The 19,361-nt window shown below is 36.2% G+C and overlaps 1 protein-coding gene across 3 annotated transcripts in view; it reads left to right on the forward strand.

Annotated features, from left to right (window-relative positions):
* Window positions 1-19,361, forward strand: part of Khdrbs3 (KH RNA binding domain containing, signal transduction associated 3) — a 145,211-nt gene that overhangs the window by 83,211 nt on the left and 42,639 nt on the right. For all 3 annotated transcript variants that reach the window (XR_011365715.1, XM_069991454.1, XM_069991455.1), the window contains exon 7: window positions 17,831-17,913. Coding sequence is in view for 2 of the 3 variants with exons in the window: in XM_069991454.1 (XP_069847555.1) it covers window positions 17,831-17,913 (83 nt within the window). In the remaining variant the exon portion in view is untranslated. The remainder of the gene's footprint in view (window positions 1-17,830; window positions 17,914-19,361) is intronic.

Here is a 19,361-nt window from a genome sequence, read left to right on the forward strand (position 1 = left end):
CAATTTATTCCACAAAGCAGAGTAAATGTTTAATGAGGCAAAGAAGTTAGGTGTTTTTTCTGTGGGTTTTTTGTGGGTTTTTTTTCAGGGGGGGGGGGAGGGTGTCAGTCATGGGCACTGTCTCTGAGCTCCTTTGCATTTCAGGCTAGTGCTCTACCTCTTTGAGCCACAGTGCCACTTCTATTTTCTGGTAGTTAATTGGAGTTAAGTCTTACAATCTTTCTTGCCTGGGCTAATGCAATCTTCAGATCTCCCTTTCCAGAGTAGCTAGGTTTATAGGGTGAGCCACTAGTGCCCAGCTAAGAGGTTATTAGTTTTTGAGATAAAAGACTGATTGGTTATTTCCAAGTTTTATTGTAAAATAAGGATAGGACAACAGAAAAATAGAAAAATTACTGGTTAACAGGTTATTTTGGTTACTTTTGTGGTTAAGGCAGAGGAAACTTCATGTCAGTTGAAACTGGCCTATTTGGGAAAGTTGATTATTTGTCTAAGTTGTAATTTCTCAGAAGATTATTCATTTTCAGCTTGGTGACATGAAAGATTTAACATGAGTAACTCTGTTGTTGAGACTTAGGAATCCCGCCAGAACCCCCCCCCCCCACACACACACAGAATAGTGTATTTACCCTTAAGTAGCATGGCTCCTGTCCATTTTAGCACTTACCCCTATCTCAGTATTTGCTTACTTCTATGTCTCTAATAGACTATCATTGTCTTTTATGTAGGAGGTATGTTTTCGTTTCATAAGCTCTACTTAACCCAGAGCCTTTTAGTGGTCTGACATTTAGATAATAAGTATATAGAAGATGGATAATTTGACCTTTCTTAATGTCTACATCATTTTGGGTGTTAATGTACACTTTTTTGAGTGAAATAAAACTGATCATCTTTAGCTAATTTTAGAAAACATAACATCTAGTGAGTTAATGCATATAAAAGACAGTAATTTAATTGAAAGTTAAAGATACAAAATATATGGTTTTGACTTCTTTTCAGTGTGACTGTTAGGTTCTTTTTTTTTAAATTTAATTTAATTTTATTTGTGAACATACTGTACAGAGGGGTTACAATTACATGGGCAGGATAATGCATACATTTCTTATCAAGCATTGCAGCCTCCTCCTTTGGTTTACCCTTCACATGGTTCTTATGCAAAGTATTTAACCTTTCTTGGCCTTAGCTTTATTTATTTATTTAATCTGCAGATTGGTGTTGATGATAATGTAGCTCATAGAACAGTGTCAGAGTACCTGATGTCCATAACCTCTACTAATGTGAGAATTCCTTAATGGATATGTGTTTCTCTTGAAACATGGCTTCTACTGTCAACCTAACGATAGTTTTGTAGTAATTATTTTTGTCAAGTAGAAGCTTTGGTGTGAGAAAAAAATGGTACAGCAAAAAAAAAAAAAAAGAAAAGCAAACCTTTAAACTTGGTAGACAAGTTAAAAGTGCCTGTGATTCCTTTGAATAGAAGTTTTGAAAATTATTTTTAAAAATAGATTTGGTAGAAATACATACCTAAAATCCTTTAAGATAAACAGATTTTTTGGAAATTTAATCATATTTTCTAAGCCATTTAATTAGCATTTGTCATTCACTAGTGTCCCTAGGTAATATATATAGTCATTCTGATCTTTTGAGGTGTGGCTGGTGGTTTCATCTCCTATTTAGACAGTGTGATGGCACATTCTAGATGCAGTTATGCAAGTTCATCAAAATACAAAAACTCTTCTTAAGTAGGTATGTAGTATTCTTTTATTACCCAATGATAGCATGCTTAATAATAATATGGAAATGTCCTTAAATTACCTTATGTGATGTGGTTGTGCCTACTTAAGAGAGGGTGAGGAAAGGCCAGGCTCTGAAAGCTATGCTTGTCTTAGGTATATGATTTTGAATTAAAAAGATAGTGGAATCTTACTTCACTTAATATAAGAAACATAGGTCCCATGGTTTACCTTATTTGCAATAACTAGTATATGTCTGAGACAAGCAGAAACGGTCAGATAAGTTGATGTTAGGTGAAATGAACCCCAAGATAAGGACTTAAATGGTTTTTCTTTCTTGCTACTGTTTCTAACATATTTATAAGATGATTTCTGTGTTGCTTTGTATGTTCCTCCTCCACGGTATAACCCCTGTTTTCACTGTATTTGATGATGGTACAATTGTGGAGGGGAAGGGAAAAAACAAATTGTTTAAATAGGGATACAGGTGGACCCATTGCAACAATGAGATGTACAAGACGTTATGGCGGGGAGGGGGTGGGGAGGAGAGACGGGAAGGGATGGGAAGGGGAAATAAAGGAGGAGGCAACAATACTTGATAAGAAATGTACTCATTACCTTGCTCATGTAATTGTAACCCCTCTGTACAGTATTTTCACAATAAAAAAAGAAAGAAACAAATGCCAAAATAAAGTGCTGAAATGAAAAGAAAAAAAAAAGAGTGGAATCTGTTGCACAGCTCTGAGTTATAGGGCCTGGTACATTTGTTTATGATTCTCATGCACCTGCCCTTCAGATCCTGTGGTAGGAATATCCAGCAGGAACAGATAACCATCCCAGGCTTTTGAGCATGCAGCACTCCTGGGTGAGCCTCACCTGAGAAGGAGGGGCAGTGCTACTAAGCTTCAGACGAGCTATCAAGTCTGTTCCACACTGTGATTTCCTTCCATGAAGGGAGAACAGGCCAGAATTGGATCCCAGATTCTTTAGCCACTAGTCTAGCTTTTATTCGCAACATTCTCATTTGTATAATGTAAGGAGCAAAAAAAAAAAAATTAGAAAATGAAGGAAGGAGTACAGAAACAATTAGAGACAGAATCTAAAGTGTGTATAAAGGTATCACTAGGCATGAATGATTTTTTAAACTGTGTTCTTCCTGATATATCTTATTAATTAAAGAAGACCTCCAAGCATCTGATGCTTCTTTATTAAAGCATCAATTAGAGTCATAAGGTCAGTGAAGAAATTATAGCTCTAATTTCTTGGAAGTACAGAAGAATGATGCTGATATTTTTCTGATAAGTTTTTGGAAAATATTAAGTACTAAAATTTAAGTTAATAGAAATAAAGGTAGCTGTCATTCTTTGTTGTATTACAGTATTAGTGTGATAGACACTCCTCTTCTAATCTCTCATTTAGTCATTGCATCAATTCTATGAAGGAATATGTCCAGCTCAGGACAGCTGCAGCCCAGAAGGCTTAGACAAAATCATAGTTTTCCTGTAGTCATAGCTATAGGAAGGAATGAAACTCCTGTAGCTTTACTTCCTGGTGAGTACTTTCTCAGCATTTTATGTAAATTGGTTATCTCCTTAAATCATCACAGTGTAAGTACCTTTTTAGAGTCACACAAATGGTTAAAACAGAGCTACAAAAAAAAAAAAAAACCATGGTAATCTGGCTTCAGAACCATTGTTGTATACCCTGTTAGTTTCATCTAATCCCAAACCTTGTCTTTGCACATGGATGACAAAAATGTATAGGCCAAGTATTCAATCTCTTGGCATAAAGTTTTCTATGTAGAATTTTAAACAAGTAGTGCATAATTAAGGAGTAGGTAGTTTTACCCATCTTTCTGCAAATTTGATTATTTTCTCATAGATAACTTAGTCCAGGTATAAAGAACAAAAGAGGTCATTTTGAAGAGAAGTAGAAGATCTGAACCTAAATATACATGCCTGACTGCCTGTTCTGTTGTTTTGTTACTCATGATGACATAAAAGTTGTCTTGAGCAGAAGTAATGCTACTAACATAAATAGTATCCTCATCTGTAATATGTGACTACAGGGACCAGCACTTCCTCTATTATGATGAGAATAGATTGTTCTGAAATGTTGATGACCAAGAAACATCACTAAAGGCTTTTAGGGAAGGCCAAATAAATTTTTTAAAATACATTTTATTCTCTAGTGTTGATTTTGTTTAAAGACTCAGGGAGCCACATAATCCTCCAGATTCTTTTCGGAAAAAGCTAGAGTTCACCTGAAGTTTTAATTATATGACTAGTTTGGGGATTTTACACAGATGAGGGTGGTACTGACAGTAAATTTTTCCTGTGTAGTGACTACTTGGCATAATTTTGGGCAGTTAACTAATCTCTAAACTGCTTCAATTACCTTGTTTTTCCATAGTGAGAAATTTAATTAAAGCAGTGTGCAGATTGTGAAAAGGTTATTTATGAAAATGTATTTTAAATATGAATTGAATAGCCTAGGGACACCTTTTATTTTAGATATAAAGATGAAGGTTCTATAATTTTTTAATATTCACTTTACCAGAAGCAAGAGTAAGAACAGCAGTGTACACAATTTACTGGAAATATCTATCTGGAGGCTCACAAGTCCATCTTTTAATCTGTTCCCTTAATTGATTGAATGGTTGACTTACTTTGGTAATGTAAAATTTAAAAAATAATTTTTTATTTTTCATTCTGTAAGTATAGGCAGATAGGGTGGGCAGAGAGCTTTTCTTGCATCTTACTGTCTGTTGTTTTTAGTTAAAAATCCCTATGTAACTATGATGAATTTTAGGGTTGCATGTCTGCCTCCCCCTTTAAACATCAGCAAAATACATCGTCATGGGGGTGGAGAGGTGGCTGTAAAAAGCAATTTTAAATGCATGTGCATTGCCAGTTTGAGATAACTAGTAAATCTCAGCTGTCCACAGGGCCATACAATGTAGCATAGTGGTTAGAGGCAAGCTTAGGAACAAGCAGACTGTGTTCAAATCCTTTGCCTTTCTTTTTTGTGGGAGCGGAAGGAGGGTGTATATGAGAATTAATACTGGGGTTTTGAACTCAGGGCTTTGTACTTGATTGATAAACATTCTACCACTTGAGTTCAAACCCAGCCCTATTCTACCTTTACTTGCTCTGTGACATTAGGTCAAGTGTTTAACTGCTCTCTGTCTTGGATCCTAATCTGTAATAGGAATGCTAGTGCTTAATACATAGTTTGAAAATTAATTACTATACTTTTTCTTCTGACAGTCATGGGGCTTGAACTCTGGGTCTGGGCGCTGTCCCTGAGCTCTTCAGCTCAAGGTGAGCGCTCTACCACTTGAGCCACAGCACCACTTCTGGTTTTCTTGTGGTTAATTGGAGATAAGAGTTTTATGGACTTTTCCCGCCGGGCTGGCTTTGAACCGTGATCCTCAGATCTTATTCTCCTGAGTAGCTGGGATTACAGGTGTGAACCACTGGCACCCAGCAATTACTATATTTTTTATACCTAGCACATAAAATATATTGGTTTTTTTTCTTGTTGGCTTAGAAATGTTTTTCTACCAATGGAGCTTAATCTTTTTAGGGAAGACCCTTCCTGTGCCTCAGACATTAGTTTATGAAAGCATATTATACAGTACTATTCATACCTATCCTAATGACTGAATTGAAAAGGTATTTCAAGTGTCAGCAGGGGTAAAGCATGGTAGGAGCTCTCTTTGATGCTACTGCTGTGAAATGGGGCTCTGCACTATCTTCACAGCCGAACTTCCCTTCCCAGAACCCAGAGGTGGTACTGCTGGGTGATTCCTCAACAGAGTGCATGTAGAGGCACCTGGAGACTCACAAAGTAGGAAGAAGCAAAAGACCTGTCAACAATGCAGTGAGTAAAATGAATTCTAGTAAAGTCAGGTAGAACACTATTTAAGCCATGAGGAGAACCTAGTTGCTGCTCTGTACAACATGGATGATTTCCCCAGACATAAATGCTGAGTGAAAGAAATCTGACACAAAATAGTAATTACTCTCAACTCTAAAGCAAGTGAAAGCCTTTTGATGGTATTGAAAGCATTGAGCATAATTTCTAGGCGAGCAGACAGTATCTGGAAAAGACAGTATCTGGTACAGCGCGGGCTTCTGGGGACTGTCATTGTTCTGCTTCTTTATCTGGATTATGGCTGTACCCAGTGTGTAAAAAGCTGTGTTCACTTGATGACAACCTCTAAGCTGTGCACTTAATTTAGGGTTTGTATCTATTTATAATTTGTTTTACGCCTGAAAGAAAAGTTTAAAAATATGGTCAATTTGTGAATTAAGAGAGTTGTAGTGCTAGATACACCAAATATTCTCATAGCAAAAGCTGCATATCCTTTTGAAGGATGGCTCTTAGACAACATGATAATGTAGAGATTAAGTAGGAGTAGTCTTTTTGGTAGCACTATAAACCTCTGTTGGTGTGGTGCTCCTATTTTCGTCATACAGACATCTGCATTTTGGTAGGATAAGACTTCTTTTCCCCTCAACATGTGCAATGTCTAAATCATGTGCATTGTCTCTCTGCTAGTCAGTATTCACACAGGGGCTGTTCATTGTAAGCTTGTACACGAAAGAGAATGAGTGCATCAGTGTAGTAAAACCATGACTGCTACTGTTGGATTCATTCACAAAACCATTTCTTGAATGCTCAGTCTATGGCAGGCACTGGAATGCAGTAAAAACAAGGCTGAAGAAGGCTCTGCTCTTGGGGAGACCACATTTCTAGTGGTATCCATAGATGAAAAAACAAATAAATATTAGATATTAATAAGAATCAGCTCCAAACCCTCTTGCTAAAAATGACTCCAAAGGTACAACAAAGCTGGGCTTGTTGGCTCATGCCTATAATCCTAGCTACTCAGGAGGCTGAGATCTGAAATCGAGATTCAAAACCCGCCGGGGCAGGAAAGTCTGTGAGACTCTTATCTCCTATTAGCCACCAGAAAACTGGAAGTGGCACTGTGGCTCAACTGGTAAAGTACTCGCCTTGAGCTCGAGAGCTCAGGGCAGTGCCAAGGGCCAGAGTTCAAGCCACAGGCCAACAAAAAAATATACAGTAAAAATAACAAAATCTTTGAAGGCATAAAAACTTAAGTTTCAATGGTAAAGAAAAAGAAAGGAAAGAAAATACTGAATTGACACTGGAGAAAAAAAAAAGCCAGAGGTAAATTTGTCATTCTGATTGATTTTTCTCTTTGCCCATCATTCTCATCAAGAGTCCCTCTTCTGAATCAAAGACTATTAAAAAAATTTTTAAGCGATTATTTCCTTGACTGTAGCAAGGATTGTTCATGAGTATTACAGTCTAGATGCACAGAAGTTCATTTATTTTACATATAGTAGATATTTCAATGGGCATTGATGTTCACCATGTTTGGGTGAGGCTGTGAATTTGCTAGTCTGTTTTGGAACCCAAAAAGCTTTTCCTCCCAGTGAAATACAAATATATATTCTCTCCAGTAAATTACAATAACACAGATCTTAAAATAATAATTACACATAATTGTAAGTAATAAAAATTATAATCAAGAAAAAGTCAACAATAATGTAAAGAGGACCCCACATTACAACCAGATCACAATCTAACTATGCTCTTTTTTTTTTTTTTTGGTCCAGTCGTGGGGCCTGAACTCTGGGCCTGGGCGCTGTCCCTCAGCTCTTCAGCTCAAGGCTAGCGCTCTACCACTTGAGCCACAGCGCCACTTCCGGCTTTTTTCTTTTTGCTTATGTGGTGCTGAGGAATCAAACCCAGGGCCTGAGGCATGCAAGGCAAGCACTCTACCACTGAGCCACCTTCCCAGCCCTCTAACTATGCTCTTTATAGCCATGGAATGTAATGAGATTAAGAAATAAAATAGTTAATGAGATTAGTAATCTTACTAAGTAGAGAACTGTAAAATGAAGAAATGCAGGATGAAATCAACTTGAAAAATAGAAAAATTGAAAGAAGTGCAAATAAATGAATTTAGAAGGAGATTATACATAGGAAAAGTAAAGAAAAACTAATCCTCTGAAAGTTAAAAATATAAAAACAAGCTGGGTGCCAATGATTCTCGCCGGTAATGCTAGCTACTCAGGAGGCTGAGATCTGAGGATCTCAGTTCCAAGCCAGCCTGAGCAGGAAAGTCCATGATAGTCTTTTTTTTTTGTCAGTAGTGGGGCTTGAACTCTGGGCTTGGGCACTGTCCCTGTGCCCTTCAGCTCAAGGAGAGTGCTCTACTCCTTGAGCCACAGTGCCACTTCTGGTTTTTAGTGGTTTATTGGAGACAAGAAGCTCACGGACTTTCCTGCCCGGGCTGGCTTTGATCCTCAGATCTGAGCCTCCTGAGTAGCTAGGATTACAGGTGTGAGCCACTGGTGCCTGGTCCCGTGAGACTCTTATCTCCAATTAACCACCAGAAAAAACAAAAGTGGCACTGTAGCTCAAGTGGTTGAGGCCCAGAGTTCAAGCCCCATGACTGACAACACACACACACACACACACACACACACACACACACACACACACACACACACACACACACACACACACACACACACACACACACACACACACACACACACACACACACACACACACACACACAGATGAGACCCATAAGCTTCACATACTCTAACCTCAGACAAAGAATTTTTGCATGATGCCATATTAATAAGGAATCAGTGAAAATAAGTTGCTTTTCCCTTTTCCCCATTTTTGTTCTATTCTATTTATCTTGACATCATTCATAGGATTTGTAGTTTTATGTTGATCAGTATTTTCTTTTTCTTTAGTGTATTTTCAATACATTAGAGGATCCAAGCAAATATAATTATACTACAGCTAGGTGTGAACTGAGAGAGATGACATTCTAAGAATAGTTAACATAAACATAGACTAAAGATGGAGATAATGGCACCAAATCTTGGTTCATCGGTTCTTTATGTAAAGCCTCGGAGATTAAGTCTTACATTTGCAGAAATACTATAAATACGTTAAATTCTAGACGAGTTTTTTTGGTCAGTCATGGGGCTTGGACTCTGGGCCTGGGCGCTGTACCTCAGCTCTTCAACTCAAAGCTAGCACTCTGCCACTTGAGCCACAATGCCAGTTCTGAGTTTCTGGTGTTTAATTGGAGATAAGAATCTCACGGTTTTCTTTCCTGTGCTGGCTTTGAACCACAATCCTCAGATCTCAGCCTCCTGAGTAGCTAGGATTACAGGAGTGAGCCACCAGTGCCGGGCTATAGACAGATGTTTTTTTTTTTAATTGTGAAAATACCATACAGAGAGGTTACAATTACATGAGCAAGGTAATGAATACATTTCTTATCAAGCATTGTTGCCTCCTCCTTTGTTTCCCCTTACCATCCCTTCCCATCTCCCTCCCAACTCCCCTATCCCCCTATAGACAAAATTTTAAGAATTTATTATATCCTATAAAAGACAGCTGGATAACTAGATTTTTTCTGAGTAATCACTTGAGAATGTTAAACAAAATAGGTCTATAAATAAAAACAAAGACACTTATGTTGAACAACTAACTGTACACGTTTTTTGATTATTCATTGCATGACCATGGAAGTTGTTTCATGATTCCTGTTTTGCATGTTACCAATAGGGAATCAAGAGGTTAGTGATCTCTCCAGAGTCATTCAAGCTAGTAAGTCAGAGCTGTCATTCGAACTCATTGCACTCTTAAGGCTTATAGGAAAAAGTGATATTAGTCTGGGACTGACATAATTTATTTCTTATAACCATGAAATAAGGAACCTGACCATATGATTAGATTGTCAAATAAGTCATTTAATGCAACAGTTTGCAGACAACAAAACGCCTCTTAGAAATTGAATATGTGATTTTTATTTTTAATTATAAGGTACCTTATATAGATAGATGTTTATCACTTTTATTAAAGTCAAGTGTTATGTAACATATCTGTCTCCTTTTACAAGGCCTCAAAACTGAAGCAATGGTTTTAAGTAGGTCAGTCTTGAATTTTTCTTGTTTAATGTGGCTTTACCAGTTATACTCATTCTATTTCCTTTACCCTGGAAGATACCTTTTCAAGCTCAGATTTTTTTCTTGTACATCAGTTTGTATTTTATAGGTTAAGAATGAATGGATGGCAGTATATCCGCCTGGTAGCCATCCTTGGCCCAAGTCCTCACCGTTGCTTCATTACATTTCTTTATTTTATTCTATTTATTTATTTATTATTATTTTTGGGTTTGGTCATGGGCCTGAACTCTGGGCCTGGGCGCTGTCCCTCAGCTCTTCAGCTCCAGGCTAGCGCTCTACCACTTGAGCCATAGCGTCACTTCCGGCTTTTTATTTTTCTGCTTATGTGGTGCTGAGGAATCAAACCCAGGGCCTCATGTATGCAAGGCAAGCGCTCTACCACTGAGCCACCTTCCCAGCCCGCTTCATTACATTTCTAAGCTAGAAACTTGAATGTGTAGCTTGATGAAGTATCAAGTCTAAACGAGGCAGGAATGGACAATACAAATCCATTTCTAGTGTACACTTGCTGTTTTTAGTAATGTTGTGAATTGCAAAAAAAATCCAGAGGTCTGAAGTTAAGTTATTCAAGGCAGGGAATACAAGATTGATATTTAATGTTTCAAAGAAAATAATATAAGTGACATGCTATCAAAATGCAAAATCTTCTTTATTATGAATTTTATTTTGTTTCTTTTTATAGTATTACTGTAACTTGCATTTATCTCAAAGAAGCATTTATTACATTTCCTACCATGTAGTTGTTAATTAGTTCTTTTTCTATGCATTCAGCAAACATTACCTCATGTCTCCTGTGTGGCTGGCAGACAAGAGACTACAGCCTAGTCCTCTTAAGGATCTTGTAGTGAGAGAGAAAGGAGCATTACAGGTACTGTGTGTATCCCAGCTACCATGACAGAGCAAACTAGGGAAATGATAATGTAGCCTTGAGTGTTCAGATTGGCTGATCAAAACAAATGACATCAGAGGAGCTACTGCATGCCACAGCGCGTTGCTCCAAGCAGGACCTTGCATCATGGTCTGCAGAGCAGCAGTACAGGTACTAGGTAAAGCAGACAGTAAGGGCAAGACTCAGAGGTCTAAGAATTTGTTCTTTATCTTGTAGGAACCAGAAGAAAAGGAATGGATAGTTTAAGAAAGTACTAATAACTCACATCCATAACTAAATCTATCCATAAAAATGTCTTAGAATGACTCGTGGGAATTCTAACTTTAATTTTTTTTAAGTTGGCCTATAAGGGGTATGTTTTTGTTTTGTTTTTAATTTTATGGTAAAGGTGATGTACAGAGGGGTTACAGTTACATAAGACAGGTAATGCGTACTTTCCCTTTTGAACAGTATCGCCCCCTCCCTCCTTACTCTACCAGTTTTTCCTTTCCCATTCCCCCAAGTTGTATAGTTTATTTCCCGTATAATGTCTATTGAATATCACTGCTGAATTGGTTGTTGTAACATTCCACATATGTGCTATGTATTCCATTCAGTCTCCCCTTCTATTCTTCAACCCTCCTATTCCTAATGCAATTTTAGTAGGTTTCCTTGTTCTACAGTCTATTTTGACCATATTTGTTACTGTTTTTTTTACCTCCATTAGATCAATTCTGTCTCACTAGTGCCCATACACACAAGGGAACATGTGCTGTTCCTCTTTTCCCTCCTTCTAAACCCTATTAATCAACAGCTTTTGTTTCAGTTTTATGCTGGTTTCCTATATAGTTGCATTATTATCTCAATATATCTCTATTATTTTTTACCCTCAGTCTCTCCTTTTTCTCTTTCGCCTTTTTTAAAGTATTCCTTTAGACTCATAGTCTCTGTCCATGTGTGTGCATATGTATGCATGTGTGTGTGTCTGTGTGTGTGTCTGTGTAAAAATCTGTATACAGGCATGTACCTTGCTTAGGTCTAGCTTCCACATATAGTTGAAAACATAGGGTATGTTATATTTTGAGCTTAGACAAATTTAATCTTAAATCCTGAACATAAAAATGCTGATATTTATAATTCAGTGACCAAAACAATTTGAAAACTTAAATAAATTGCTAATTACTTAGAATAATTGAGTAAAGAAAGCTGCAAACTATAGTATTAAAATAGTATAATATTTAATGTTTTAGTTAAAATTTAATACATTTATTTAGTTTTTAAAAAAGCATTTATAATCTTTTTTTTCTGCCCCATGTCCACTACAATCTTAATTCCTTAAGCACAAAAAATAATTCTTCATTTGAAGAAGCTGTGTTGTTTCCAAGTTACAAGCAAATTATTTTAAAACATATGATCTCTATTGGTTACCAAGTTAGATGCACATGAAATGACCCCAGTGCACCCTCCTCTTCCAGACCCTCATGCTGTAAACACAGGGGAATTTCTAAAAGCTAAGTAGTAATGTCACTCAATACAAAATTTGCATTGTTTAATTTGGTCCTGCATGATGTGGTTTATGGATTTTTCAGTTTTATAGTTCTGTTCTATTTGTATTGTTACTAGATTCAACAAGCTATTTTCTTCCAGGGAAGAAAGAGTTCTTATGTTTCTTTACCTCCCTCACTTTATACCTGCTTTTATTCTTCTTAATTTTAACTCAAAAATATTTTTTGGAATGGGGTCTCGTAGTGTAGTCCCTTCAAATATTCAAAAATAGGCTTCAAATATTTTCCTGCCTCCCTAGTGCTTACAGCATGTATGCATGCACCACCGTTTGGGGATCTAATTTTAATTTGTAATTTTGTTTTCCAGCAACTTTCTCTTCCTGTACTTTGAAACCAAGTTTCAGCATTGATATTTCTGGAAAATATCCTTGCCCTTTCTTTTTCCCACCTAAACTGGTTTGTTTTACCTCAGGGCTTGTCTTAATAAATTGAATTACATTTTTTTCTGTAGTTGTCTTTAATCTCTTTTCAGCCCATCTATGTCTGTATTTTGCTGTTTCCCTAATAAGCAACATGGTCTCATAATATTTATTTGTTTTTGGATGACTTTCTCTTCCTTACATTGGTGGCCATTGGAAGGTTATAACTCAGTAATTGTCTTGGTGAAGAAAACTGTAGCTTGGCTTGTTTTTTTCCCTTTCCAGTTTAACAAATATTTTATTATAATTTATATATATACTTTTCCATAGTAAGAAATATATAACTCTTCTGTAAATATTCAGTTCTTTTGTAACAAAGCATTATAAAATATTGGTAATCGTCTATAAATTACGTATAGATAATAGTATGTCCTGTGAACATAATACTACCCTTTTGCATTACTGTTAACCTTTTTCAAAATTGGAAATATTACGGTATAACTTTCTATTTTGGTTTTTATATTTACCAAAATGAAATACAAGTGTGATATTTTAATAGATGTTCTTTAAAAGAGAATGTATGATGGAATCAAGGCAGTTTATATTTCCATTGTTTTACATATGTATCTCTATCTGATACATATGTATCACCTATATCAAATATTACCTATACCTATGTTATGTTTCCCCAAAATACATTTAATTATGTTGTGAAAAATATTTTTAAACATTGAAAAGAATAATCACTTCAAAACCATTCCTTTGTCCCATACCCTTTTAATCTTCATCTGTGATAGTATTGGAGTTCTAGGCAAGAGGTATAATGCAGACATAATGTTGCAGTAGAATGATTAATAGTAGAACCATCTTTGCTAAAGTTCCACATGTCTTGCATAGTGCTGGACTTCATGTACACATTCATACATACAGTTTCTCATCCTGTCAAGAGAAGTATTTGCATTTAAAGGTAACTGTCTTGGTAAAGGGGTGAGCATGTCTAAAATTCCTGATTGTAAATTACAACTGGATTAAATTAAATTGTAAATTAAGACTGGTTTAGCAGATCCCATGTGTAGTCTATAGTCATTGAATTGATTTACGTTGACAACACTGATGAAATTCCAGGATTTCCAAACTCATTTAAGTATTAAGTAAATATCAGAATTATTTTTCACATATTTTTAATTCCACAACCATAGAAAAGTGATAAATGTGCTTATTATGGTAGTCTGAAGTGTGTCCCCAGATTAAGTTAGGAGGATGGCTTTTGCTCTCTAGGTTGTCTTTCTGTGGTTTAGTTGTCATAGTTCTTTATATATTTTAGACCAGAAGCAGATGTATCACTTGCAAATACCTTCTCCCATGTTGTAGATTTATCTTCACTTTCTTACTAGTGTTTGAAGGATACAAGTATTTAGATTTTATGAGTGTCATTTTATGTTTCCTTTGGTTCTTTGTGCATTTGCTAAGCTTATCTAAGAAATTAGTAACTAAGATCATTAAGATTTATCACAACTGTATGCTTTTTACTCATATACCTTGATATATAATCCTTGATATACAATATATCGTGAATTTATTTTTGTATTCAAATTTAATTCTTCATTCCTTTACAACTGATGCACAGTTAAAAAACCTTTCATTCCCCCTGTGAATTGGTTTGTTATCTTTGTTAGACATGAATTTACTTTAAAATGTAAGGGCTTATTTCTGAACTTTCAATTTTATTCTTATAGTCTGTATATCGCTAGTACTACATGATTTTTCTTCTTCTTTTTTTTTTTTTTAGTTGGTTTTGGGGCCTGAACTCTGGACCTGGGTACTGTCCCTGATCTCTTCAGCTCGTGGCTAGTGCTCTACCATTTGAGCCACAGCACCACTTCTGGCTTTTTCTGCTTATGTGGTGCTTAGGAATCGAACCAAGGGCCTCATGTGAGGCAAGCACTCTACCACTGAGCCACTTTCCCAGCCCCTACATGATTTTTATTACTACAGCTAGCTTTGTAGTAAATTTTATGAATGGTAGAATGTGTGGTCTGTTCACAGAATGTCTCAAGAACAATTGAATGAATGCTTTTATTGGGTGAAGTGTTATATAGATGTTAGGTATGATAGAATTGTATTGCTGTTTATTTAATTTACTTCATTTTGACATTTTTGTTATATATATATATTATTATGTATATACACATGACTGTTATTTTGCCTTCATAAATAATAGATTTACTTTTAGGTCACTTCAATTTTTTTTTTTTTTGCCTGATAGCAGTGGCTCATACCTGTAATCCTAGCTACTCAAAGGCTGAAATCTAAGAATTTTGATTTGAAGCCAACCAAGCAGTAAAGTCCATGAGATGCTTATCTCCAGTTAACTACCTAAAGCCTGGAATAGAGCTCTGGCTCAAGTGGTAAAGCATCAGTCTTGAGCAAAAAATTGAGGGACTGCATCTAGACTCTGAGTTCAGGTGTGAGTACTGGCACAAAATAAAATATCTGACAGCAGATACTTTGTATTTTTATTAACAATTTTTATCTTGAGCTCTAGTTTGTATCATATTAATATAATAGCTAATCTAAATCTGCTTTGGTCACACCTTACATTCTTTTATTTTCAAACTATTTTTTTAATCTTTGAATTAAAAATGTATCTGTTGTAGACAGCATCTGCTTAGATGGTTTTGGTTTTAGTTTCCTAGTTTTTACTTTTTTTAATTAATATTTTTAATCCATTTACTTTTACCTAATTTGGGGATATGTACTTTGCTGTTTTTTTTCTTTAAAGTTTTCCTTAAGTTTTATGACCTTTGTAGCTCACTGTTCTCCTTTGTCAGTTGTGTGTGTGTGTGTGTGTGTGTGTGTGTGTGTGTGTGTGTGTGTGTGTGTGTGTGTGTGTGTGTGTGTGTGTGTGTGTGTATGCGCGTGTGTGTGTGTGTGTGTACGCGCGTGTTTGTGTGTTTTCTCTTTTTTTTTTTTTTTTGGTCCGGTCGTGGGGCCTGAACTCTGGGCCTAGGCGCTGTCCCTCAGCTCTTCAGCTCAAGGATAATGCTCTACCATTTGAGCCACAGTGCCACATCCGGCTTTTTTCTTTTTGCTTATGTGGTGCTGAGGAATTGAACCCAGGGCCTCAGAGGCATGCAAGGCAAGCGCCCTACCACTGAGCCATCTTCCTAGCCTGTTTGCGTATTTTCTAAACCACTTGAATTCACTTGTTTTTCTGCATTATTTGTTTTCCAGTTCTTTTCCATGCATGTCTTTGGAATTATAAATCATTTCAACAAGTCTTTGCAATACTTAATACCTCCATTTCTTCCTGACTTTTGCTTTGGTACTGCCATACCTATATAATAATAAGAGTATCAGTGTAGTATAATTAATGTCTTCATGCAGTATTCTTTTGAATCAAATAGAAAAAAAGACTCATACCAAAAATATATTTATATTGTATTTTATATTTACTCATATATTTATGTCTACTACCAGTCTTTATTTTCTTGTGTGGATTCAAGTTACTGTCTAGTGACATGTCATTTCTCCCAGAGGACTCTCTTTGATTTTTCTTGTAAAGCATATTTTGAAGAATAGTTTTGTTGGGTGTAGGATTTTGAACTCAGGGCTTCTTATCCCTTCAGCTTTACCACTGAACTCTATTCACAGTCTGAATACAAAGTTCTTAGTTGACGGTCTTTGTACTCAGGACATGCCTTCCTACTGTCTTCTGTCATCCTTAACTTCTAAAAAACAGATATTAAGGACATCAGGTATATATTGAGTTGCTTCTCTCTTGCTACTGTTAAGATTCTTTGTTTTTTATTCAGTAGTTTAACAATGACATATTTAGCTGTAGTTTTCAGGTTTTTCTTTTTGTAACTGTTGAGAACTTATTGAGCTTTTTGAAAATGTGATATTTTTCATCAAATTATGCCAGTATTCTCTAAATATTTTTTCTGCACCTTTTATCTCTCTTGTGGGTATCTCACTCTGCCTGTGTTCACTCTTTTGATGGTGTCCCACAGGTCTCTGATGTTCAGCTTGGTTTCCATTATCCATTTCCATTATTAAACCAAATAAGGTCAATTCATCTGTCTTTAAGCTAACTGATTATTCCTGTCTAGTCATATCTGCTGCTGAACATATCTTTGCAAATTAAGAATTTGTTTTGGTTCACTTTTGTAGTAGCATTTTCTACTCGGTGAGACATTGGACTCACACTTTCGTTTAGTTGTTTATAAATGGCATCTTTAGTTCCTTGGCTATATTTAGGAGAGCTGATTTAAATTCTTTTTATAATAAGTTTAATTTCTCAGCTTCCTCAGAGAAAGATTTTATCAACTGCTATATTGTAGAATGACTATAATTTTCTGTGTCTGTTTATCTTTTTTTTTTAATCGGGCATAATGTTATTTACCAATTCTAGAAGTCAGATTTTTCCAAGATGTTTGTTTTTGTTATTTAGTTTCTATTCTAACCTAATTCTGTATGGTCTATATTTATTAATGTGTTACCCCCGTTGTCTCCTCTGCTTTACTACTCCTGATTGGAGTCGGGTTTTTGTACAAGTTGAGCTTTAAGTTGGATAAGCACAGATAAAGATAGTTCTCTGAGAACAAGGCTTCAAAAGAGCTTTGGTTCTGTTCTGACTTCTCCACATAGCCAGTGTCTGGGCTCTGTGACTTTTAAGGCTTTGTGAGTTGGGTGGAGGAAATGTGAATGGATAAGACAAAATATCATAAAGCTGCTCACGGTTTTTAATGGTATTTCACCTTGCTTTTCATTTTGTTTTTTAAAATAAAGGGTCCAAGCTCTTGTTAATTTCCAGGATCCTGAAATGGTGAACCTGACAATTTGTTTCAGTATCTTTTTGCTTTGGTAGAGGGAACGTTTGGAGGTTCTTTTTTGTTGTTGTTGTGGTGGTTTTAGTTTGTTGTTTATTGTCAGTCAGTCCTGGGTGCTGTCCCTGAGTTCTTCAGTTCAAGGCTAGAGCTCTACCACTTGAAAAACAGCTCCACTTCCAGCTTTTTGGTGGTTAATCAGAGATAACATTCTCACAGACTTTCCTGTCTGGGCAATCCTCAGATCTGTGCCTCCTGAGTAACTAGGTGTCTGGCTTGGAGGTTTCTATACTACCATTTGAGCTGAAGCCACTCTGTACTTTCTTTCCACTCTACTTGGACATATAATGTTTTTTGTTTCAGTGAAATACACTACAGAAGAACAATGCTTTCTTCCCTGAAAGTTCTCTGAATGTCATGCTTCTGTTATGTTGTAGGACTATGACGATGGATATGGCACTGCTTATGATGACCAGAGTTATGATTCCTATGATAACAGCTACAGCACCCCAGTCCAAAGGTGAGTGGTTCTTCACTGCCACACCCACATGGACTCTTGCATTCTGTGCCCAACCCCAACCGTGCATGGATGTGCTCTGGGAGGTGTGACACCAGTCAGTGCTTTCTTCTGTTTAGAGGAGCACAGCTAGAGTCTGCCAGCTAGTAGATACTACCCCATCCAGATTTATTGTATCATTAAAGTGTTCAAGCTTATTCCAAAAATTTGATCTCAGAAGATTTAACTATTCGGTCCTCTGTCATATGGGAACTGGGAAATGTGAGAATGCTTGCTTTATCAATTCTTAGAGGAGAAAATGCCAAAAACTGAGTTTCCTATTTATAGGACATTTCTATTTCTTAGTAGTGATGCCCGTTTCTAACAACTTCAGATTCCTCCTTGTGAGTAAGCAGTGAGGCTAGTCATTTTGAAAAGAGGTTACCTAGGAATATATGTTGTCAGAGGCCCTTTCCCCCCCAAAAAAAGAGCTCTCTAGTTTTCTTTCCTGATAATATCTTTTGATGGTCATTGATAGATGAGTCAGTGTTTATTCTGATCAGAATATTTTCCTACATTCCTAGAAAGCTTTTGTTTATGCTTTGAATGACAAAGATAGATATGCATAAATCAAAATATTGGTTTTACAGTGATTATAAAGTATAAAATATAGGCTATGGTTATTTTAATGAGGCATTAATTAACACAGTGCAATTCAAGCTTTGAACGTACAGCTTCTCTTATTTTTTAAATCTGATGCTAGGGTAGATAATGGTATTAAGTAATTGCATTTTTGCTCATGACAAATTTTTCCCTATATGTCATTGGCTGACAAATTGTTTTTTATCAGTGGAAGTCTTGTGCATCCTGTTTGTATGCTTTGATGTGTGGGGATGTAAACATTTCTAATATTTGTTGAACCCAATGATGCATATCAGGAATGAAGTCTTAAGAGTTTTCACATAGCTAATCATTTAGCTATCTCAGCAACTTTCTGGAGTGTGGAGCTGTTTCCATTGAATAGATGAAGAAAGGGTATACAAAATTAAATAATTTCCAAAAAATCACACAGTAAAAGGGTAGATAAATTCTGAATTATAATCTTCTAACTCAAAGATTTGTTCTTTACGAAAAAACTAGACCCTTCTCTGAATTTGTTTAAAAACATAATTATCCACAAATATTTCTGGTAATTTTCTTCTTTAAAAATTTTAAAGATATAGTTTCATACTACAGCACAAGCTGCCCTCAAACTTGAATCCCTTCTGCTTCAGGCTCCTGGGTGCAGGAATTACAGACTGCTACCACCATACCCTAGAAATGTTTTTGCATACAGTCTGAATTCCCCAGCAAAGTCTTCCATCCTCACTGCATTTTCTGAGTGTGTTATATTTCTGACACTGTTTCCTAAGTTTTGTAGGACCTACACCTAACTCAGGCAAGCTGTCAACCCAAACATTGCCTATACAATA

The sequence above is a fragment of the Dipodomys merriami genome, unplaced genomic scaffold (assembly GCF_024711535.1).
Source record: "Dipodomys merriami isolate MVZ:Mamm:240054 unplaced genomic scaffold, mDipMer1.0.p SCAF_4, whole genome shotgun sequence".
NCBI lineage: Eukaryota > Metazoa > Chordata > Mammalia > Rodentia > Heteromyidae > Dipodomys > Dipodomys merriami.